Source organism: Scatophagus argus, chromosome 11 (genome assembly GCF_020382885.2).
Source record: "Scatophagus argus isolate fScaArg1 chromosome 11, fScaArg1.pri, whole genome shotgun sequence".
NCBI lineage: Eukaryota > Metazoa > Chordata > Actinopteri > Scatophagidae > Scatophagus > Scatophagus argus.
In genome coordinates, this window is record NC_058503.1 from 23,414,870 (window position 1) to 23,435,987 (window position 21,118).

The 21,118-nt window shown below is 45.0% G+C and overlaps 1 protein-coding gene and 1 long non-coding RNA gene across 2 annotated transcripts in view; one reads left to right on the plus strand and one right to left on the minus strand.

Moving 5' to 3' along the window:
- Nucleotides 1–8,230, minus strand: part of LOC124066886 — a 28,167-nt gene extending 19,937 nt beyond the window's left edge. Inside the window, exons 1-2 of the long non-coding RNA XR_006844659.1 lie at nt 8,099–8,230; nt 7,876–8,011 (exon numbers count right to left, since the gene is read on the minus strand). This is a non-coding gene — a long non-coding RNA (uncharacterized LOC124066886). The remainder of the gene's footprint in view (nt 1–7,875; nt 8,012–8,098) is intronic.
- ttn.2 (titin, tandem duplicate 2) overlaps nt 1–21,118 on the plus strand; it is a 198,402-nt gene that overhangs the window by 169,498 nt on the left and 7,786 nt on the right. The window contains exons 209-244 of the mRNA XM_046403600.1: nt 79–375; nt 580–1,167; nt 1,268–1,570; nt 1,666–1,962; nt 2,175–2,462; nt 2,578–2,877; nt 3,018–3,169; nt 3,273–3,423; nt 3,541–3,840; nt 4,340–6,106; nt 6,560–6,853; nt 6,963–7,250; nt 7,430–7,729; nt 7,899–8,233; nt 8,528–10,259; nt 10,399–10,701; nt 10,881–11,192; nt 11,556–11,846; nt 12,021–12,320; nt 12,745–12,886; nt 12,995–13,158; nt 13,313–13,615; nt 14,113–14,394; nt 14,581–15,174; nt 15,417–15,707; nt 15,910–16,209; nt 16,308–16,610; nt 16,705–17,007; nt 17,123–17,391; nt 17,503–17,818; nt 17,943–18,248; nt 18,454–18,753; nt 19,014–19,589; nt 19,751–20,056; nt 20,175–20,557; nt 20,863–21,073. Of these exons, the coding sequence (XP_046259556.1) occupies nt 79–375; nt 580–1,167; nt 1,268–1,570; nt 1,666–1,962; nt 2,175–2,462; nt 2,578–2,877; nt 3,018–3,169; nt 3,273–3,423; nt 3,541–3,840; nt 4,340–6,106; nt 6,560–6,853; nt 6,963–7,250; nt 7,430–7,729; nt 7,899–8,233; nt 8,528–10,259; nt 10,399–10,701; nt 10,881–11,192; nt 11,556–11,846; nt 12,021–12,320; nt 12,745–12,886; nt 12,995–13,158; nt 13,313–13,615; nt 14,113–14,394; nt 14,581–15,174; nt 15,417–15,707; nt 15,910–16,209; nt 16,308–16,610; nt 16,705–17,007; nt 17,123–17,391; nt 17,503–17,818; nt 17,943–18,248; nt 18,454–18,753; nt 19,014–19,589; nt 19,751–20,056; nt 20,175–20,557; nt 20,863–21,073 (13,947 nt within the window). The remainder of the gene's footprint in view (nt 1–78; nt 376–579; nt 1,168–1,267; nt 1,571–1,665; nt 1,963–2,174; nt 2,463–2,577; nt 2,878–3,017; nt 3,170–3,272; nt 3,424–3,540; nt 3,841–4,339; nt 6,107–6,559; nt 6,854–6,962; nt 7,251–7,429; nt 7,730–7,898; nt 8,234–8,527; nt 10,260–10,398; nt 10,702–10,880; nt 11,193–11,555; nt 11,847–12,020; nt 12,321–12,744; nt 12,887–12,994; nt 13,159–13,312; nt 13,616–14,112; nt 14,395–14,580; nt 15,175–15,416; nt 15,708–15,909; nt 16,210–16,307; nt 16,611–16,704; nt 17,008–17,122; nt 17,392–17,502; nt 17,819–17,942; nt 18,249–18,453; nt 18,754–19,013; nt 19,590–19,750; nt 20,057–20,174; nt 20,558–20,862; nt 21,074–21,118) is intronic.

A 21,118-nucleotide genomic window follows, 5' to 3' on the forward strand; every position in this document is an offset into this window, starting at 1 on the left:
TATTTATAGAATCTTATTTTTATCCAAAAGATAATATTCTCTTATTTCAGTAAGACTTACTATGTCCCTTTTCTTCAGAAAAACCAAGTCCACCTCCAAAGCTGGGTGTGACTGATGTGACCAAGGAGAGTGTTACCCTAGCTTGGGCTAAACCAGAACAAGATGGAGGCAGCAGAGTGACTGGGTACTTAGTGGAAGCTCTAGAGAAAGGCCAGGAGAAGTGGGTTAAGTGTGGCGTAACCAAGTCCATCCACTTCACAGTTTCTGGTCTGAGAGAGAATGCTGAGTACTTCTTCAGAGTCAGAGCTGAAAATCACGCTGGATTCAGTGATATCAAGGAAATGGTCACCCCTGTAGTGGTCAAAGACCAATTTGGTAAGTTACAGAATGATCAGACTGGTCAGATTCAACAATGTGATTTATGAAGACTGAGAAGAAATACAAACAGCATATATATATATTATAAGCTTATGCCCATATAAGCCTACTTTTAATTATAGTGTAACAACTCAGATTCAACAACATTACATTAAATTTGCCCTGCTCTAATTCTCATCATTATTATCATTTTTATCATAGAATCTCCGGAAATCAATATGAAGGACTTCCCCCACAACACAGTATATGTTAGAGCTGGCTCCACCCTCAAGTGTGAGATTCCACTGACTGGTCGGCCTTTGCCTAAAGTGACCCTGACCAAGGATAATGTACTGCTCAAGTCAACAATAAGGTTCAACTCTGAAGTCACCCCTGACAGCATCAAGATCACTTTACGTGAGAGTGTGGCTGGAGACTCAGGACGCTATGATATTACAGCGTCAAACTCCAGTGGAACCACCAAGTCTTTTGTAAACATTGTGGTTCTGGACCGTCCCAGTGTCCCACTAGGACCTGTGGAGCTCTTCGACGTAACAGAGGACAGTGTGAGCCTGAAGTGGCTCCCACCATCATATGATGGTGGCAGCCCCATCACCAACTACATCATCCAGAAGAGAGAGACAACAACAGCCAACTGGATGGATGTCTCTTCTGCTGTGGCCCGCTGCACCATGAAGATCATGAAGCTGACCACTGGCCTTGAGTACCAATTCAGAATCAGGGCTGAGAACAAATATGGAATCAGCGAGCACATCGACTCACCAACTGTCACTGTCAACCTTCCTTACAGTGAGTGTTGTTTCTGTTCCATCTTTTATTTTCACATAAATTATTTTCTCTTCTTTTTTTATCATGAACATGTTAACACCTTTCTACTATTACCCGCCAGCTATTCCTGATGCTCCATCAACTCCAGAGATCACTGCTGTAACCAGGGAGTCGATCGCTGTTGCCTGGAAGGAGCCAAAGTCAGATGGTGGCAGCCATGTGTTTGGCTACCATCTTCAGATGAAAGACAGGAACAGCATCCTTTGGCAGAGAGTCAATAAAATGGTGATTCGTGCTACTCACTTCAAGGTCACCAACATCAATGCTGGACTTATCTATGAGTTCAAGGTGGCAGCAGAGAACGCTGCTGGAATCAGTGCCTTCAGCAAGGTTTCTGATTCAGTGCTGGCTATTGATGCCTGCGGTGAGTTCAATGTCATTCTATAAAAGACAATAAATATGATTTTACTTCTCAGCAACAGCTACTTTATAATGAACTCTCTTTGTCTGTTCCTGCAGAGCCACCCATAAGTGTGCGTATCAGTGACATCACCAAGAACTCTATTAGCCTGGCCTGGGAGAAGCCCGGCTATGATGGTGGATCCCCAATCACTGGTTATATCATTGAGAAGAGAGAGGGCGTTAATGTCAAATGGTCCAAGGTTAACCTCACCAATGTCACAGACACACGATTTACTGTGTCTGGCCTTACCCAGGACGAGACATACGAGTTTAGAGTTATGGCCAAGAATGCTGTTGGCTCAGTAAGCAACCCATCCATGACTGCTGGACCAGCCACGTGTGTGGACACCTACGGTAGGTCTCCTTTGTGTTTTTGAGTATTTTATTTTAAACAGTGGATTGCCATACACTTTAGTACATTCATTGTCCTCTTGAATTAACAATTTACATTTTGACATGGCTATATCACAGTTGTACTTTTGGAGCACACCATGATCTATCATGTATAATGCATATGTCCATCAGAGCAGGAATTCACCTGCATGTGATTTTGGTTTATTATCCAGGTGCCCCAGAGATAGAAATACCTCAAGAGTATCTCAATGAGGTCAAGCACAAGGCTGAGTCAAATGTGGAACTCAAGTTTAACATCACAGCCAAACCTGCTCCTACTATTGAGTGGCTTAAGGACGGCAGAGAACTTAAGCCCACCCCCCAGCTCTCTTTCAAACACACATCAGAGTCCACCAGTTTGTTCCTGAAGGAAAGTACTCGTCTGAACTCTGGAACCTATGAGGTCAAGGTGAAGAACTCTCTAGGATCTGTGTCCGCCATGGTCAGGCTGCTCATTCTAGGTATTCAGATATTATTTAAAAATAGTATTTGTGGCAATAATTTGCCATGCATGAAATTTATCTTATCTACAGTATGGACCCTGAAATGCATGAATATGTCCTCTCCCCTATCTAGACAAGCCAGGCCCCCCTGATGGAGAGATTCAGTTTAAAAAGGTGACGGCTGACAACATCACCATTATGTGGTCTCCACCTGCTGATGAGGGTGGTGCCATGGTAACGCATTACATTGTGGAAAAGAGGGAGAGCAGCAGGGTCATGTGGTCCATTGTCTCAGAGAAGCTGGTAGACTGCATTGTTAACGTCCCCAGACTCATCCAGGGCAATGAGTACATCTTCAGAGTCCGTGGAGTCAACAAGTATGGCATTGGAGACCCACTGGAGTCTGAGCCTGTAATTGCCAAGAACGCATTTGGTAAGCAAACTGAAAAATCTAACCATCATTCACCATAATTGCTATTTGATCTAGGGTTGATTATTAGCTTTGAAAATATTGTTGTTGTTTTTTTCATTAAAAAAATGTAACTCTGCCCTTATTATTTTGATTTTGTACAGTTCCTCCTAGTGAGCCATCCAAGCCTAAAGTGACCATGATAACCAAGTCCACCATGACAGTGATCTGGGAAAGACCAGCGCTGGATGGAGGCAGCGACATTGATGGCTACTACCTTGAAAAGAGGGAGAAGAAGAGTCTTCAGTGGTTCAAGGTTTGTTTTTACTGATCTATCATTAGATATTTAATTGGTTTTAGAGAGAAGCGAGACTAATAATTGGCACTTGTAAGCATCATAATGTTCTTTTTATGTCCAGGTGGTGAAGGGTACAATCAGAGATACCAGGCAGAAAGTCACTAACCTGGTGGAAAACAATGAGTACCAGTACAGAGTTTGTGCTGTCAACAAGGCTGGTGCAGGAAACTATTCTGAGGCTTCTGACCTCTACAAGGCCTATGACCCCATCGGTATGATTAAAATTTGACTTGAGATGCCAGCATTTTAGGAATTTCTTTGTAAGATTTCATTATTGTTAAGATCACGTGGAACTGCAGACAATATTCATACCTTTTTATCTTCACCAGATTTGCCTGGTGAGCCATCCAAGCTGCGTGTGGTCGACTCCACAAAAACCTCCATCACCCTTGGTTGGGAGAAGCCTGTCTATGATGGCGGCAGTGAAATCACACACTATGTTTTGGACCAGATGAATGCAGAGGACAAAGAATGGGTGACCATCAACCCACAGGTCAAGGCCTGCGAGTATGTGGTGTCCCACTTGAAACCTGGAACCTATTACTACTTCAGAGTCTCTGCTGTCAACTGCAAGGGCAAAGGAGAAGACATCAAAATGTACCAGCCTGTGCAAGCCAAAGATATCTTGGGTTTGTATACATATAGGATCTTCTATTGTATTGACAAGAGTACATAAGTCTTTTTAAGCATTTTATTATGATCAAGATAAAAATATATTCATAAGCATGATTAACATTCATTTAAGAATTAAAAATCTATTTGTAACCATTTTCAAATTATTGCCATTGTTTGCTATCTGCCATCATGCCATCTGTTTTCTTGTTGCCGTAATTAGGGATGGGACTGTGTTAATGCGATAATATCACGTATGCATTAACGTGATGATTAATTAATTATTTTATTGCGCAGTTGTTTTTATTATAATAATTATTTTTAAAGTACGTTGCTCACTAGCTACCTAACCGTTGCTCACTTGCTCACTAAGACAACTGCATTAATGCGGGATAAAATAAAAAATAATAATTGTCGGCGTTGATTAATTATCGCATTAACGCAGTCTCAGCCCTACTTACAATGCTATTAACATTATTAATTGATCTTTTCCCCTCTTCCACTTTTCTCCATCAGAGGAGGCCGACTTGGACTTGGACGTTCCCATGACAACACAGTACACAGCCAGGGCAGGCCGTGACGTGGAAGTGTTTATTCCCCTTAAGGGACGCCCCGCCCCCAATGTCACATGGCGCCGTGGCGACCGCAACATGGCTGGTGACAACCGGTACACCATTACCAGCACTGAGCGTGCCACAACACTCCTCATTCCCAAAGTCACTCGTGATGACTGTGGCAAATACCTTCTGGAGATTGAGAACGGTGTAGGAGAACCCAAGATAATCACAGTTTCCCTTAAGGTTCTCGACAGTCCATCCACCTGCCAGAAACTGATGATCAAGAACGTGACAAGAGGAAAGCTGACCCTCAGCTGGGAGGCTCCTCTCATCGATGGTGGATCCCCTGTCACCAATTACATTGTTGAGAAGAAGGCCTCAACCATGAAGGCTTACCAAGTGATCACCAGCGAGTGTGCCAACACAACTTACAAGGTGTCAGGTCTGGAGGAGGATATAGCTTACTTTTTCCGTGTATCTGCTGAAAACGAGTATGGTGTGGGCGATACTTGCGAGACCACTGAGCCTGTCAGAGCCACAGAAACTCCGGGAGCTGTTAAAGACCTGGTGATGGTGGACTCCACAAAGAACTCTGTTACCCTGCAGTGGACAAGACCTGACCACGATGGTGGTAGTCACATCACTGATTACATAATTGAAAAGAGAACCAAGGAAGATCCCACCTGGACTTTGGGTGCGACATGTAAGCGCTGCAGCTGCGAGGTGACAGGACTCAAGGAGAACGCTGTCATGGACTTCAGAGTGTTTGCCAAGAATGAGAAGGGCAACAGTGACTTCTCCCAGATTGGACCAATCACAGTGATGGACTTCATCATTCCACCTGAGGCCAACCTCAGTGACTATCCCAATGCAGAGCTTGCTGTTCGTATTGGTCAGAACATCCACATCGAGTTGCCTTTCAAGGGTAAACCAAGACCTGTAATCAGTTGGCTAAAGGATAACTTCCCTCTGAAGGAAAGCGAAAAAGTCCGATTTAGGACCACTGACAACAAGACTGCAGTCACAGTCAGAGGTGCCAAGAAGGAGCATGCTGGCCAGTACACCTTGGTCCTGGACAACAGAGTTGTCAAGAATTACTTTGACATTAATGTGATCACCCTGGGACCTCCCTCAGTGCCTGTTGGTCCCATTCGCTTTGACGAGATTAAAGCCCAGAGTATCATCATATCCTGGGATGAGCCACAGGAAGATGGAGGTGGTGAGATCACCTGCTACAGTGTGGAGAAACGTGAAACCTCCCAGGCCAACTGGAAGATGGTCTGCTCCAGCGTTGTCAGAACCACCTTCAAGATTCCCAACCTGGTCAAGGGAACACAGTACCAGTTCAGAGTCCGTGCAGAGAATAAGTATGGAGTGAGTGAACCACTCATCTCCTCAGATGTTGTTGCCCAGCACCAGTACAAACCTCCAGGTCCTCCAGGAAAGCCTGTAGCCTTTAACATCACCAGTGATGGTATGACCATCAGGTGGGAGGCGCCAGGGTTCGATGGAGGATCTCCGATTTTGGGATATCATGTTGAAAAGAAAGACAGGAACAGCCTCATGTGGCAAAAGGTGAACTCTACCATCATTTCCAACAGAGAGTACAGGATCATTGGTCTCATTGAGGGCCTGGAGTACTCTTTCAGAGTCTATGCTGAGAACAATGCTGGACTTAGCCCTGTTAGCGAACAGAGCAAACATGCACTCGCTATCTCCCCTGTTGGTAAGTAAATACTACATCTACCTGTGCTGAGGGATGACTTTTAGAAACCTATTACTTACAGAAACTGTCCAGTCTAATGGCTCTTTATTGGCTGTCTTACCCAAATAAGAACACAGACAGTTTCATCTTTGTTCACAAAGTACAGAAACAGGTCCACATGAAGGGTCTATTGAGGCAAAAACTGGTAGCAAAAGGAAACTGCTAGCCTAGTCATCATATAAGAAAAAAACAAGGAAAATTGGCTCCTTTTAACATCAAATTTATGTTATTCAATTGACATTTTAAACATTTACTGTAAATGTAGGTGTGTTTAAATTTGTTTTTAGAATGTATGAGTGTGTTGATTATTTTGCTTTATTATTAATTCAGGATTTTACATTCAAGCACTATAAATTATAAATGATATGAAAAGTATAAATGATAATGATAAATTGTTTCTTTTATCTCAATTAGATCCACCTGGCACCCCTGTCTGCATTGATGTTACCAGAGACTCAGTAACCCTGCAGTGGGACATACCCAAAAGGGATGGTGGCAGCAAAATTGTAGCCTACAGTGTGGAGAGACGCCAAGGTAGAGGCAAATGGCTGCGGTGCAACTTCACTGATATCAGTGAGACCCAGTTCACTGTGACTGGGCTGTCCCCTGGAGACAGATTTGAGTTCAGAGTGATTGCCAGGAATGCTGTGGGCACAGTCAGTCCACCGTCTAACTCCTCTGGTTACATTATGACTAAGGATGAGAGCAGTAAGTATTTTCAAATTAAAAAAAACTGCTATCATGAATAAATGATAGGATTTTCATATCACTTTGATTCTGCCAATTCCTCATTTGCTCCTTGTCTTTGCATCTCTAGTTGCTCCCGAGATCGAGTGGGTGCCAGACCAGGTACTGACCCTGAGAGCTGGAGAAAATGTTAAGCTTGGTTGCAGTATCACTGGACGGCCCGTTCCACAGGTTGTCTGGTACAAGGATGGCAAAGAGATTGACAAGAGGACCATGACTGACATTGAAATTACTACTGGCATTGGCACCAGCAGTCTTTTTATCCGTGATGCTGATAGGAACCATCGTGGCATCTACACTGTAGAGGCCAAGAACAACTCCGGTACCAGGAAGGCTGATGTCAACGTCAGAGTACAAGGTTAGTAAACACTGACGATTATGTCTCAGCATTTGTTGAAGACTTATGATACACACTCAAACCTTTAACACTTCACAAAAGCATAGCACCTCATGTACATAATAATTTTAATGTAATGTAATTTGCAGTATCGTGGTTTGACATTTTGTTTTAATCAAGTATTCTCTCTTTCCCGGCAGATACCCCTGGACCTGTTGAGGGTCCCATCCGTTTCACTGGTATCACGGCTGAGAAGTGCACCGTGTGGTGGAATCCACCGGAGAACGACGGCTGTGCCGCTATCACCCACTATGTGGTGGAGAAGAGGGAGACATCCAGGATCTCCTGGGCTTTGGTCACCTCCAAATGTGAAGCGTGTTCTTACAATGCCACCAACCTCATCAAGGGCAATGAGTACCAGTTCAGAATCTCTGCTGTGAACAAGTTTGGTGTTGGTAAACCCCTGGACTCTGATCCAGTCATCGCAAAGATGCAATACAGTAAGTCAAATCACTCAGGTATTGTCTAACATACTGACCACATCTTAAAAACCTAACCTTGATTTACTGCACTTGAATACTAACAGTTAAAAAAGTACAAAAATTGTCCCAATCTTTAGATTCATGACATGACTTATACAAGTTACCATGTTTCTGTTCTTCCCTTCAGCTGTGCCTGATGCTCCTGGTACACCAGATGCTACCCACGTGACTGGAAACAGCATCACCCTCTGCTGGACCAGGCCAAGGTCAGATGGAGGCAATGAGATCAAACAGTACATCCTGGAGAGAAGAGAGAAGAAGAGTCTGCGCTGGGTGAAGGTTTCCTCCAAGAGGTCAATCACAGAGCTAAGACACCGTGTCACCAACCTCACTGAGGGCAACGAGTATGAGTTCCGTGTCATGGCTGAAAATGGTGCTGGTGTTGGACCAGCCAGCAGTACCTCCAGGCTCTTCAAATGCAGAGAACCAACCAGTGCTCCCAGTGCTCCCACAGTAATCAAGGTAGAACTGCAGAAACACTGCACACAATATCAATATAAAAAAAATATCAATCATCCAGATTTTCTGTAGTTTGATTCTCACTTCACAGTAAAATGAAAATCAGAATACAGTGATAGACTTAAGATCAAGTATATAATTTATTTTGAATAATTGGTATTGATATTGAAAATCAGCACCCAAATTACTGCTACTTAATAAAACATGGAAAATAAACTGAGCAGAAGGAAAATGAAGTGAGAAAAAAAAATACATTACAAATTACACTATGACCTATGTTCTTTTCTTGTTGATCAGGTGATTGACTCCACGAAATCCTCAGTCACCCTTGAATGGACCAAGCCAGTGTTCGATGGTGGCATGGAAATCATTGGTTACAATATTGACATGTGTAAGGCCAGTCTGGAGGAATGGCACAGAGCCAACAGCCAGATTTGCATCCACACCAAGTACACTGCCAAGGGCCTGGTACCTGGAGAGCTCTACAAGTTCAGGGTCAGTGCTGTGAATGGATCTGGAGAGGGTGAAGCCACAGTGATACCAAATCCTGTTCAAGCTCTGGACAGACTGACATCTCCTGAGATCGATATAGATGCCAATTTCAAGCAGACTCATATCGTGAAGAATGGCGGCACTGTCACCCTTCACATTGCCTTCCGTGGCAAACCAGCTCCTCTCGCCACCTGGTCTAAGGTTGATGGTGAACTGCCCGTTATGGGTGATGTCAACACCACAGATTCCTCTTCTACTCTGACTATAGAGGGTTGCACTCGGTATGAGGCTGGCAAATACACCCTGTCCCTGGAGAACAACAGTGGACGTAAGTCCATCACGTTCACTGTCAAAGTCCTGGACACACCTGGACCTCCAGGAGCAATCACTTTCAAAGATGTCACTCGTGGAGCATTGACATTGATGTGGGATGCCCCTACCAACGATGGTGGATCCCGAATCCACCACTACATTGTGGACAAGCGTGAGGCGAGCCGTCTCGCCTGGCAGGAGGTCAGCACCAAGTGCACTCGCCAGATGATCAGAGCAACTGGTCTGGATATTGGTGTGCCATATCTGTTCAGGGTGATTGCTGTTAACCAGTACGGCCAGGGAGAACCTCACGAGATGACAGAGCCTATCATAGCCACAGAAGAACCTGCACCACCCAAGAGACTGGATGTGGTTGACACCACTAACTCCACAGCCTCCCTGGTGTGGTTGAAACCCGAGCATGATGGAGGCAGCCGCATCAGAGGCTACATTGTCGAATTCAGAGCTAAAGGCAGTGACCGCTGGGTTGTTAGTGGAGAGACCAAGTTGCAGAAGATGCTGGTGGAGGGTCTGCTTGAGAACACGGAGTATGACTTCAGAGTCAAGGCCAAAAACGATGCTGGAATCAGCGAGCCTCAGGGCACTTTCAGCTCTGTGGTCATTAAGGAGCCTCGCATCGAACCAACTGCTGACCTGAGCAGCATTACCAACCAGCTTATCACTTGCAAGATCTCCAACACTTTCACAATTGACATCCCTATTAGTGGCAGACCTGCACCCAAAGTCACCTGGAAGCTAGAGGAGATGAAGCTGAAGGAGACGGACAGAGTTATAATCAAAACTACAAAGGAGAGAACCACTCTGGTGGTGAAAGACAGCAAGAGAAGTGACAGTGGAAAATACTACCTGATCCTGGAGAATGTTGCAGGTGTGAAGACGTTCACAGTGACTGTGGTTGTTGTTGGCAGGCCGAGTCCACCTACAGGGCCTGTGGAAATTTCTGGAGTCTCCTCAGAGTCCTGCACCCTGTCCTGGTCGGAGCCAGCTGATGATGGCGGAACGGAAATCAGTAATTACATTGTGGAAAAACGAGAATCTGGCTCTGCCTCTTGGCAAGTAGTAAACTCCAGCGTGAAGAGAACCACCATCAAAGTGACTCATCTCACCAAGTATATGGAGTACACCTTCAGAGTGTGTGCTGAGAACAAGTTTGGAGTCAGCAAGTCTACCGAGTCTGCTGCTGTTGTAATTGAGCATCCATTTGGTAAGTTCTATTCCATAGGCAACTATAGGCAACTAAATGCAAATCCTAAATTAGTATGTATGGATGCCAAATTTTAGCATTTTTTGTTAAAACAGTCATGACCAGGTCAAATTAAGACTTCTTTTCACTTCATTTCCAGTTCCTCCAAGCCCTCCAACTCGTCCAGATGTGGTATCCGTGTCTGCCAACACAATCAGCATCAAATGGGATGTCCCATATGCTGACGGAGGCAGCAAGGTGACAGGCTACTGGATCGAGAAGAAGGAGAGGAACACGATCTTGTGGGTGAGGGAGAACAAGCTGCCCTGCCTGGAGTGTCATTACAAAGTGTCCAACCTGATTGAGGGCCTGGAGTATCAGTTCAGGGTGTATGCCATGAACATCGCTGGACTCAGCAAAGCCAGTGAGGCCTCGAGACCTGTGGTGGCACTCAATCCTGTTGGTGAGTGAAAAATCCCTGTCTTAGTTACAAACATTTATTCTTTAGACTAATGACAAGAACAAGGAGAATTACTGTTCTCCTTCCAAAGATAAAGCAGTTAGATCTTTGAAGAGAATAAAAAAGGGGTATGATTACAGCTGTTACAATTTTACAGTAAATTTCTTCCTCTTCCTGCTCAGATCCTCCTGGTAAGCTCGAAGTGACTGACGTCACCCACTCCTCTGTATCATTGTGCTGGACCGTGCCATTCAATGATGGTGGCAGCAAGATTGTTGGCTATGTGGTAGAGAGGAAAGTCTATAGCACGGATGAGTGGGATGACAACCGCTGGCTCAAGTGCAACTACACCACGATCACTGAGAACTACTTCACTGTCACCAACCTGGGAGAAGGAGAGACCTATGAGTATCGTGTTATTGCTAAGAATGCTGCCGGTGTCCACAGTGCCCCCTCCAATTCCACTGGACCAGTCACATGCAAGGATGAATACTGTAAGTTAGACAGTTCATTGTCATTGCAACTAGGACTGTGGTTTTGATTTTAAAATTAAATTCAGATTATTTGGAAGCACCTTTATAATTACATCTTCAAACCTATCATTTAGTCTTTAAACAGTTACCCTGTCTTATTTTATCATCTCAGTCTGTTGCTTATTGTGTTTACCAGTTCTGGTAATACTGGTATACAAATAAAAATGCAGCTTTACAGTTTACTTTACATAGTAATAAATCTGAACAGAAAATGTAATAGAACTATTACTTTTGCATTTTTGCTGTAGCATCTTTACTAAAACCTCGATAGCATTTTGACTGTCTTTTTAATTTAAAAACTAATCATCTCTTTTCTTGCTGCAGCTCCTCCCAAAGCTGAGCTGGACAGCAAGCTGGTGGGTGAGATGGTCACCGTCACCGCCGGCTCTGACCTGGTTCTGGATGGTGCTGTGGGCGGTAAACCAGAGCCCACAGTGTACTGGTCAAAGGGAGACAAGATTTTGGAGCTCGGGGAGAAATACTCACTGACCTACACCTCATCCAGAGCCATGGCTGTCATCAAGAACTGTGACAGATATGATACGGGCAAATACATCCTGACCGTCAAGAACGCCAGTGGAATTAAGACGGCATCTGTCAGCGTCAAAGTTCTGGGTGAGCAGCAAAGAAACTACATAATTAAACTGTGATCAACTTCATTTTAAACACTCCAGTTAAATCACATCACTTTACTTGACTTTCAACAAAACGTTAGTACACTAGCAGTGGATGAACGTGTCACCAGACTGTCTGGATGTTTTGATCTAACTCTCGGTTTCCATCTTCCAGACACTCCTGGACCTCCAGCTGATAAGATCCTGATCAGCAGAGTGACAGAGGAGAAGTGCACAGTGTCCTGGAAAATTCCCCTGGAGGACGGTGGAGACACAGTCTCCCATTACATTGTTGAGCGTCGCGAGACAAGCCGTCTCAACTGGGTCATCATGGAAACTGAATGCAAGACGTTGTCATGCGTCAGCTCCAGGCTGATCAAGAACAACGAGTACATTTTCAGAGTCCGAGGAGTCAATAAGTTTGGCCCCGGGGTTCCTCTGGAGTCTGAACCTGTCATTGCCAGGAACGCTTACAGTAAGCTGCAACATATTGCTGTGTTCATCAAAAAGCAATTTTCTGTCGGTGATCGTATAGCAACCATCTAGTAGAAATGTATGTAACTTACAGTCAACTGTAAAGCTTTACAGACTACAGGGATAGCTGAGGGGATTTTTTTTGGCAGCATAGGGTACATTTTTAAATTGATTGTTTTACAACTTTATTAATTGGGCACTTGTAATTGGATATACAGAGGACATGGTTGATGATGATGATGTTTTCCAAATATTTGATCCACTTTAGATTTTTAGATTCAAAAGGTCAGAACACATGCAATACTTTCCTCTTCCACTAAAGAATTAGGTCTTGTGGAACAGGTTTTGTCTTATGAAAGGGGACATTGAATGATAACCAGATTTTTGTTTCAGTGTCTCTGATCTGTCCCACCCTTCTCTCCCAGCCGTCACATCCCAGCCGGGCACTCCCATGGCTACAGCTGTTGGTAAGGAGCATGTGATCATCGAATGGCTGAAACCTGAGAGTGATGGAGGCAGTGAGATCAGAAACTACCTTGTGGATAAACGAGAGAAGAGCAGCACCAGGTGGGAACAACTACTGTAGAAATTAGTGGACAGATTTCAGTTTTCACTTTCTAGAACATTAATTCTTATCAGCTTCATTGATATCTTTTTGTTTCTTCTCTGGACCAGGTGGACACGGGTGAACAAGACCTACACCATCTATGACACCCGTCTGAAGATTGCAGGCCTGCTGGAAGGAAGCGAGTACCAGTTCAGAGTGACGGCTGTCAACGCTGCTGGAGATAGCCAGCCGAGTGACGCTTCTCCATACATCCTCTGCAAAGACCCAACATGTAAGAGATTTTAACTGTCTACTCAGTCTTTTGGATTCATGCACTTTTAAGAGCTACCTTTTCTTTGAATACCTCTGGTGGTTCCACATTTTTTTATTTGATGGAAAGATGTTGGAACAAGCAGATACACATATTTATTTTTGTCTACAATCAGACACCCCAGCTCCTCCGTCAGTGCCTCGCATCACCGACACAACCAAGCACAGCATCAGCATGACCTGGACCAGACCCATGTACGACGGCGGCTCAGACGTTACTGGCTATGTGGTGGAAATCCTAGAAGAGGGCTCAGAGCAGTGGTACCGTGCCACTGCCAAAGCTCTCAAGACCAACCAGTATGTGGCTGCTGGCCTGGCAGCCAATAAGAAGTACAGATTTAGGGTAGCTGCCATCAACAGCAATGGCACTGGGGAGTTCAGCGAACCTAGTGCTGAGGTCGAGCCGCTGGAGAAGATTGGTGAGTCATTGTAGATTTCTTTTATGTAATAGAACAGCAACCACCTTCATCCACCATGGAGTTTATTATGGCAGAGGGTGGATTAAGCAAAACTCAGACTGCAACTTTATTTTACTTTAATTATCTAGAATAACATAGTATCTGTTCTTTACTAGAGAAACTATAAATCAGTCGGTTAGCTTTTTAGACAACCTTTAAGCTTGTCTTTAAACAAATGCTTACACACTACTACATGTAAGATCTTTTATTTTCCACATAATGTCAATCATCTCAACAATTCTTCGTTAAAAGTAAAACGTGTTTGGTGAAGTTGCTTCAAGTGTTAAAAATACTGTTTTCAGAGTTCTAAAACAAATATGTTTAAGTATTGAGTTTCCAGTGCTTAAAATAGATTACTATCAAAGGAATATGTGCCATATGTCTCTTAAACATTTAAAGTCATGTTCCAGTTTGTTACGTGACATTACAACATTATCCCCTTATTTTGCTCTGTTTAGAAATACCTGACCTGGAGCTGGCTGACGACCTGAAGAAAACTGTGTGTTTGCGCGCTGGAGGAACCTTGCGTCTGATGGTATTCGTCACGGGCCGGCCGACACCAGTAGTGGCCTGGAGGAAGACAGGCGTGGAGTTGCAGAACCGTGGCTTCATTGAGACCACCGATAGCTACACCTCTCTGATGGTGGAGAAGGTCAATCGTTACGACTCTGGAAAATATATTGTGGAAGCAGAGAACCCGTCTGGAAAGAAGACAGCCACCATCCTGGTTAAAGTTTATGGTATGTCAGTTTAACCTTCTCACAAATACCAAATATTACAGACTGGGGTAATGTGCATAAAAAGATACACAACAAAAAGTACAGTTTTTTTCTCTTTTTTTGGCTCAGATCACCAGTTTTGTAGCCTTAGCTGTTTTTTCTTAATGAGACTAAAATTTTCTTTTCCTCTACTCGTCTTTCCTGCAGACACTCCTGGTCCTCCAGGTTCTGTGAAGGTGAAGGACTACACCAGGGAGTCTGTTGTGATCACTTGGGATGTCCCAAGCATTGACGGTGGTGCCCACGTCAGCAACTACATTGTCGAGAAGCGTGAAGCCAACATGAAGTCATTCAAAACTGTCACCACTGAGTGTAGGAAGACCCTGTTTAGGATCACCGGTCTGGAGGAGGGTGTGCACTACTTCTTCAGAGTCCTGCCAGAGAACATCTATGGTGTCGGTGAGCCGTGTGAGACAGCCGAGGCCGTGCTGGTATGCGAGGTGCCGTCTGTTCCTCTGAACCTCCACATTGTGGATGTCACCAAGTCTTCTGTCACGCTGCACTGGGAGAAGCCATTGCACGACGGCGGCAGCAGGCTGACAGGTTATACCATCGAAGCCTGCAAAGTGGGTTCAGACAGGTGGAGTGCTGTTGGGACAGTCAAGGCCTCAGTGTCCCAGTACACCATCCAATCCTTGATGGAGAATGACCATTACCTGTTCAGAGTGCGAGCCACCAACAGTAGGGGAGCCAGTGAGCCCATGGACACCGTCACTCCTGTCACCATCCAGGACATCAAAGGTAAGACAACTCCATAAAACATCCACAAATCATTGCACTCACTTCCACTAAAACTCAGAAAGCTTCTCCAACATAATTACATAATAATACGTTTTTTGTGAGTTTTTCCTTATCCAGATCCAGGGTCTAAAGACAGAGTGTGCAGATTATGAAGCCCCTTGAAGCAAATTTCAATAAGTGATCCTGGACTAGAGTAAAAACTGGGATGAACTAACTTGAGACATCTCTCTTGTGTATTCTAGTGATGCCCAAGATCGACATGACCAGCATTCCTCAGAAGATCGTCCATGTGCACCGTGGCAAACCCATCGACCTCAACATTCCCATAAAAGCCAAGCCACAGCCTGTCTGCTCCTGGTTCTTTGGTGGCATCAAACTGAAGGACAGCCTGGACCGCATCAAGATTGACAGTAGTGGAAATTACACCCACCTCATCATCCGTGAGACAACCATCAACGACACAGGAGATTACACACTTGAGGTGAAGAACACCATTGGTGTGGCAACCGAGGTCATCAAGGTCATCATTCTTGGTAAGGAGACTTTTCTGCACGCAACTGAAGGTTACACACAGTCAGTAAGTCAGTAAATTGGACTTAAGGCAGAGCTTAAAGCCAATTTACTGATTAGAGCCTTGAAAACTTGTAACCATTAATATCTGCATTGCAAAAAATCCAGATTATTTATCTTAAGTAAAATGCAATTCTAACCAGCCATTTTCTTCTATCTGTTCAGACAAACCTGGCATCCCGGTTGGTCCAATGAAGATTGAAGAGGTTGACGGTGTGTCAGTGACAGTCAGCTGGGAACCTCCAGAGAAGGACGGTGGTGCCAACGTCAGCGGCTACGTGGTGGAGCAGCGTGATGCCCACCGGCCAGGCTGGACCACCATCTCTGAGTCAGTCACCCGACCCTGCTTCAAGTTTACCAGACTCTCTGAGGGAACAGAGTATGTGTTCCGCGTTGCTGCCATGAATCGCTTCGGTGTTGGCAGCTTCCTGCAGTCCGAGGTGGTGGAGTGCAAGAGCCCTAAGAGTAAGTTACTTAGTTTTCATTTGTGCCCAGAGGTTTAAATGTGATGTTACTCTCTGCTCTTCTGCCATTCAATTAATCTAATATCCGTTCCCATGTAGCCATCCCTGGACCTCCAAGCAGACCAGAGGTGCTTGATGTCACCCATGAGGGCATGACCCTTACCTGGCAACCTCCCGAGGACAACGGTGGCTCCACCATTGCTGGGTACATCATCGAACGTAAAGAGGCCCGTTCTGATAGGTGGCTGAGGATCAACAAGAATTACGTCACCATGACCAGGTACCGCTCCTCTGGCCTGATAGAAGGCTTGGAGTATGAACACCGCATCACTGCTGTCAACTCCAGAGGAGCCGGCAAACCCAGTGAGAGCTCTGCCATTACAGTTGCCATGGATCCCATTGGTACGTGTTGACATCTAATGACCTTAATTTATGAAATCATCACCACGTATTACCAGTTTAGATTTTTGAAATTTCCCTTTGTGCTATTGAACAGAGCCTCCAGGTCCTCCTGTTCAGCCTAGAGTCACAGACACCACCAGGACATCAGTCTCTCTTGCCTGGCTGCCGCCTGAAGAGGAAGGTGGTTCTGTCATTACTGGTTACTTGATTGAGATGCAGAAGGTGGACCAGGTGGAATGGACACTGTGCAACACCACGCCCACCAAGATGTGCGAGTACACCCTCACCCACATGCCCCAGGGTGCAGAGTACAAGTTCAGGGTCATTGCCTGCAATGCTGGTGGTTCCGGAGAGCCTGCTGAGATTCCTGGAGTGGTTAAAGTCCAGGAAATGCTTGGTAACAGAGCAAAATTTTATTTACAATTACAGTTTTGATTTGATAGGCAAATAAACATAGTATTTTAATGAATCTGTCATTTATTTGACATTAATCTAATCTGTGTCTTCTTCAGTTTATCCTGACTATGAGCTTGATCGTAAATACGAGGAGGGTTACGTGGTGCGCCAGGGCGGAGTCATCCGTCTGTCTGTGCCCATCAAGGGTAAACCCATCCCTACATGCAAGTGGACCAAGGACGGTCGTGACATCTCCCACCGTGCCATGATTGCCACTTATGATGACATCACCGAGCTGGTCATCAAAGAAGCACACAAAGATGACACCGGTACCTACGACCTGGTGCTGGAAAACAAATGTGGCAGGAAAGCTGTGTACATCAAGGTGGGCTGCTCATCTGACAGATGATGAAGCATGACTTTGGGTAACTTAGATATACTAAATTAACATTTGGTGGGAAATGGTTTGAACTTTATGTATGCCTCCACCCTCCAGGTGAAGGTGATTGGTCGCCCTGATGCCCCAGAAGGCCCTCTGGAATTCGACGACATTCAGGCTAGATCAGTGCGCATCAGCTGGAGGCCACCTTCAGATGATGGCGGCTCAGACATCCTGGGATATATTGTGGAAAGGCGGGAAGTACCCAAGGCTGCCTGGTGTACAGTGGACACCAGGGTAACCGAACACTCTCTGGTGGTGAAGGGCCTGAAGGAGAAAGTGGAGTACCACTTCAGGGTTTCTGCTGAGAACCAGTTTGGTGTCAGCAGGTCCCTCAAGTCCGATCAGTCTGTCATGCCAAAGACACCGCTTTGTGAGTATTAACTGACTGAATTACTTAATAGACTGTGTCTAATTGGAAATACACTGAAAACGGTGTAACTCTGATGTTAACAAATGTTAACAGGGATTTCACTAACAACATGCTTTACTTTCAGGTCCACCAGAACCTCCCAGCAATCCACCAGAGATCATGGACATTACCAAGTCAACGGTGTCTCTGTCCTGGGCCAGGCCCCGTGATGATGGAGGATCTCGTGTCACAGGATACTATGTGGAAAGAAGGGAGGTTTCGACAGAGAAGTGGGTCCGTCACAACAAGACCCACATCACCACCACCATGTACAACATCACTGGTCTCATCCCCGATGCAGAGTACATGTTCAGAGTGGTGGCTCAGAACGATATTGGGCAGAGTGAGCCTGGTCCTGTTTCAGAGTCTGTGGTCTGCAAAGATCCATTCGGTGAGTTAGGATTAAATGACACCAATTTCTGGATGAATAAATTGATATAAAATAGAACAGGTATACAAGACATTGGAAATTAAGATGAAATAGACCTGCAGTAAGCCCATGGTAATTTATGTTGGAGCTAATTCAAGAACTGATTTTTTCCACAAGAATTTTATTTCTTTCTGAGTATTTATCTCTCCTGTCCATCACCTTAAAGACAAACCCAGCCAACCGGGAGAGATCGACATCGTCTCTGTCACCAAAGACTCCATTACCATCCACTGGCTCAGACCCGAGCATGATGGAGGCAAGGAGATTCTGGGCTACTGGATTGAGTTCAGGCAGGCTGGAGAAAGTGCCTGGAAGAAATGCAACAAAGAGCGCTCCAAGGATCGTCAGTTCACCATGGGTGGATTGATGGAGGCCACAGAGTACGAGTTCAGAATCTTCGCCGAGAATGAAACAGGACTTAGCCGACCTCGCCGCACACCCATGGGCATCAAGACCAAACTGAGTGGTGAGCTGCTGCAGAGCTGAAACAGAACAGCCTTGCGACAATAGCATTTATGATATCAGAATCAAAAACTTGCAGTCATTAGATTTGCTATGAATCTCATGGTCACTGATACGAGTTTTACAATAGCTATCATTATATTTTACTTCTCTTAAATAAAAGTTTTTACATTTTACCATATTGTTACACAGATTTTACACCAGAAAGTTAAAAGTATAACAATTAATTTAGATTTAAACCAACCGTTGCTGATGTTTCTGCAGTTGGTGAGGCTCCAGCTCTGAAGGAAGAGATCCAGGATGCAACAACCAAGCTTGGGGAGTCTGGCACTCTGACTTGTGCCATCATCGGCAGACCTCTGCCTGAGATAAAGTGGTACCGCTATGGCAAGGAACTGATCCAGAGTCGCAAGTACAAGATGAGCTCAGATGGCCGCAACCACTCCCTCAGCATCCTGACAGATGAGCAGGAAGACGAGGGCTTGTACACTTGCAGGGCTATCAACGAGGCTGGAGAGATTGAGACCAGTGGCAAACTGCGCCTGCAGGCGGCACCCCAGTTCCACCCAGGCTTCCCTCTGAAGGAGAAGTACTTCGCTGGGGCCGGCACCAGCCTCCGCCTCCATGTGGTTTACATTGGGCGTCCCATCCCCCAGATCATGTGGTTCTATGGCAAGAAGCCTCTGAACCCGTCAGAAAATGTGATTATTGAAAACACTGAAAGCTACACCCATCTGGTGGTGAGGAATGTTCAGAGGAAGACCAACGCTGGTCGCTACAAGGTGCAACTCAGCAATGTGTTTGGAACCATTGATACCGTGCTACGTGTTGAAATCCAAGGTATGACCAGACTACTGAGAATAGTAATTATTTAACATCAAGCTTCAAAAATTGTGCTAATGTTAAATAACATTGGCTACCAGTGAGGGGATCTTTATCTTACATTTCAAATACATAAATATAAAAGCTGTTACTCATACTCATTTTTTTTTCTAACCCAGATAAACCATGCATCCCTGAAGGCCCTATTGTTGTTGATGCCCTACTGAAGAGCTCAGTTATAATCAGCTGGAAGGTTCCCAAGGATGATGGAGGCTCTATGATCACCAACTACATTGTGGAGAGGCGTGAGGCCAAAGAAGGCGAGCAGTGGAACCTGGTGTCATCCTCCATTTCTGGTACCACCTGCCGTGTCCCCAACCTGACAGAGAATGCTGGCTACTACTTCAGAGTCTCTGCCCAGAATCAGTACGGTGTCAGTGAGCCTCTAGAGATCCCATCAGTGCTCATCATCAAGAGTCCATTTGGTAATTTCATTCAGATTTTGTTTGCCGGTTTTTGTTTTGTAGCTACACTTCAGAGAGACAGGACTGAGAGATAAGTAGAGCACTGCACTAACATTCTGTTTTGTTTTGCTTTTTTCAGAAAAACCTGGCATTCCACAGCAGCCCTTCATCATCAGCTCTACCAAGGACTCCTGTGCTGTCTGCTGGAAGCCTCCTAGCAGTGATGGTGGAGCTAAAATCACCAGCTACTACCTGGAGAAACGTGAGAAGAAGCAGAACAAGTGGATGTCAGTAACCACTAAGAAGATTGTGGAGACAAGCTACGAGGTCACAGGCTTGATTGAGGGCTTTGAGTACGAGTTCCGTGTCAAGTGTGAAAACATAGGCGGTGAGAGTGACTGGAGTGAGATCTCTGAGCCTATCATCCCCAAGTCCGACCAGTCTCCTCGCGCTCCCTCATTCAGGGAAGAGATTAGGGACATGACAGTCAAATACCACGCCAATGCCACCTTTGTCACCAAGGTACTTTTTACATTACATTTGCGTTCAAGAATTCATACTATGTCTACATTTTTAAAGTCTTATGTCAAAACTACTAATGACTGTAGCATAAGTGTTAAAGGTACATCCAGAGTCAAATGAGAAGTCTGACATTTGTTTCCAGCAGTCAAGGGAAGGAGTTTTGCAGGAGTCCCTGCTTCCAGTCTTTTAACTATGCTTGGTCAACACATAACTCTCAACAAAACATAGATATGTGTATGTCAACGCATATTTACGTTTTGGCATCTTTTACAGCAAATTATTGAACTTTTTTTTCCTTTGCCAAGGTGGTGGGACATCCCAAGCCTACAGTGAAGTGGTACCGCAGTGGAAAGGAGATTCTGGCTGATGGAACCAAGATCAAAGCCCAGGAGTTCAAGGGAGGCTACTATCAGCTGGTCATCACTGCTGCTGATGAGAATGATGCCACAGTTTACCAAGTCAGAGCAACCAACTCCTCCGGATCCATCTCTACAACAGCCAACCTGGAGGTGGAAGGTAATGATATAATTTTGGTATTGGCATTAAAATACTTGTGTTCAT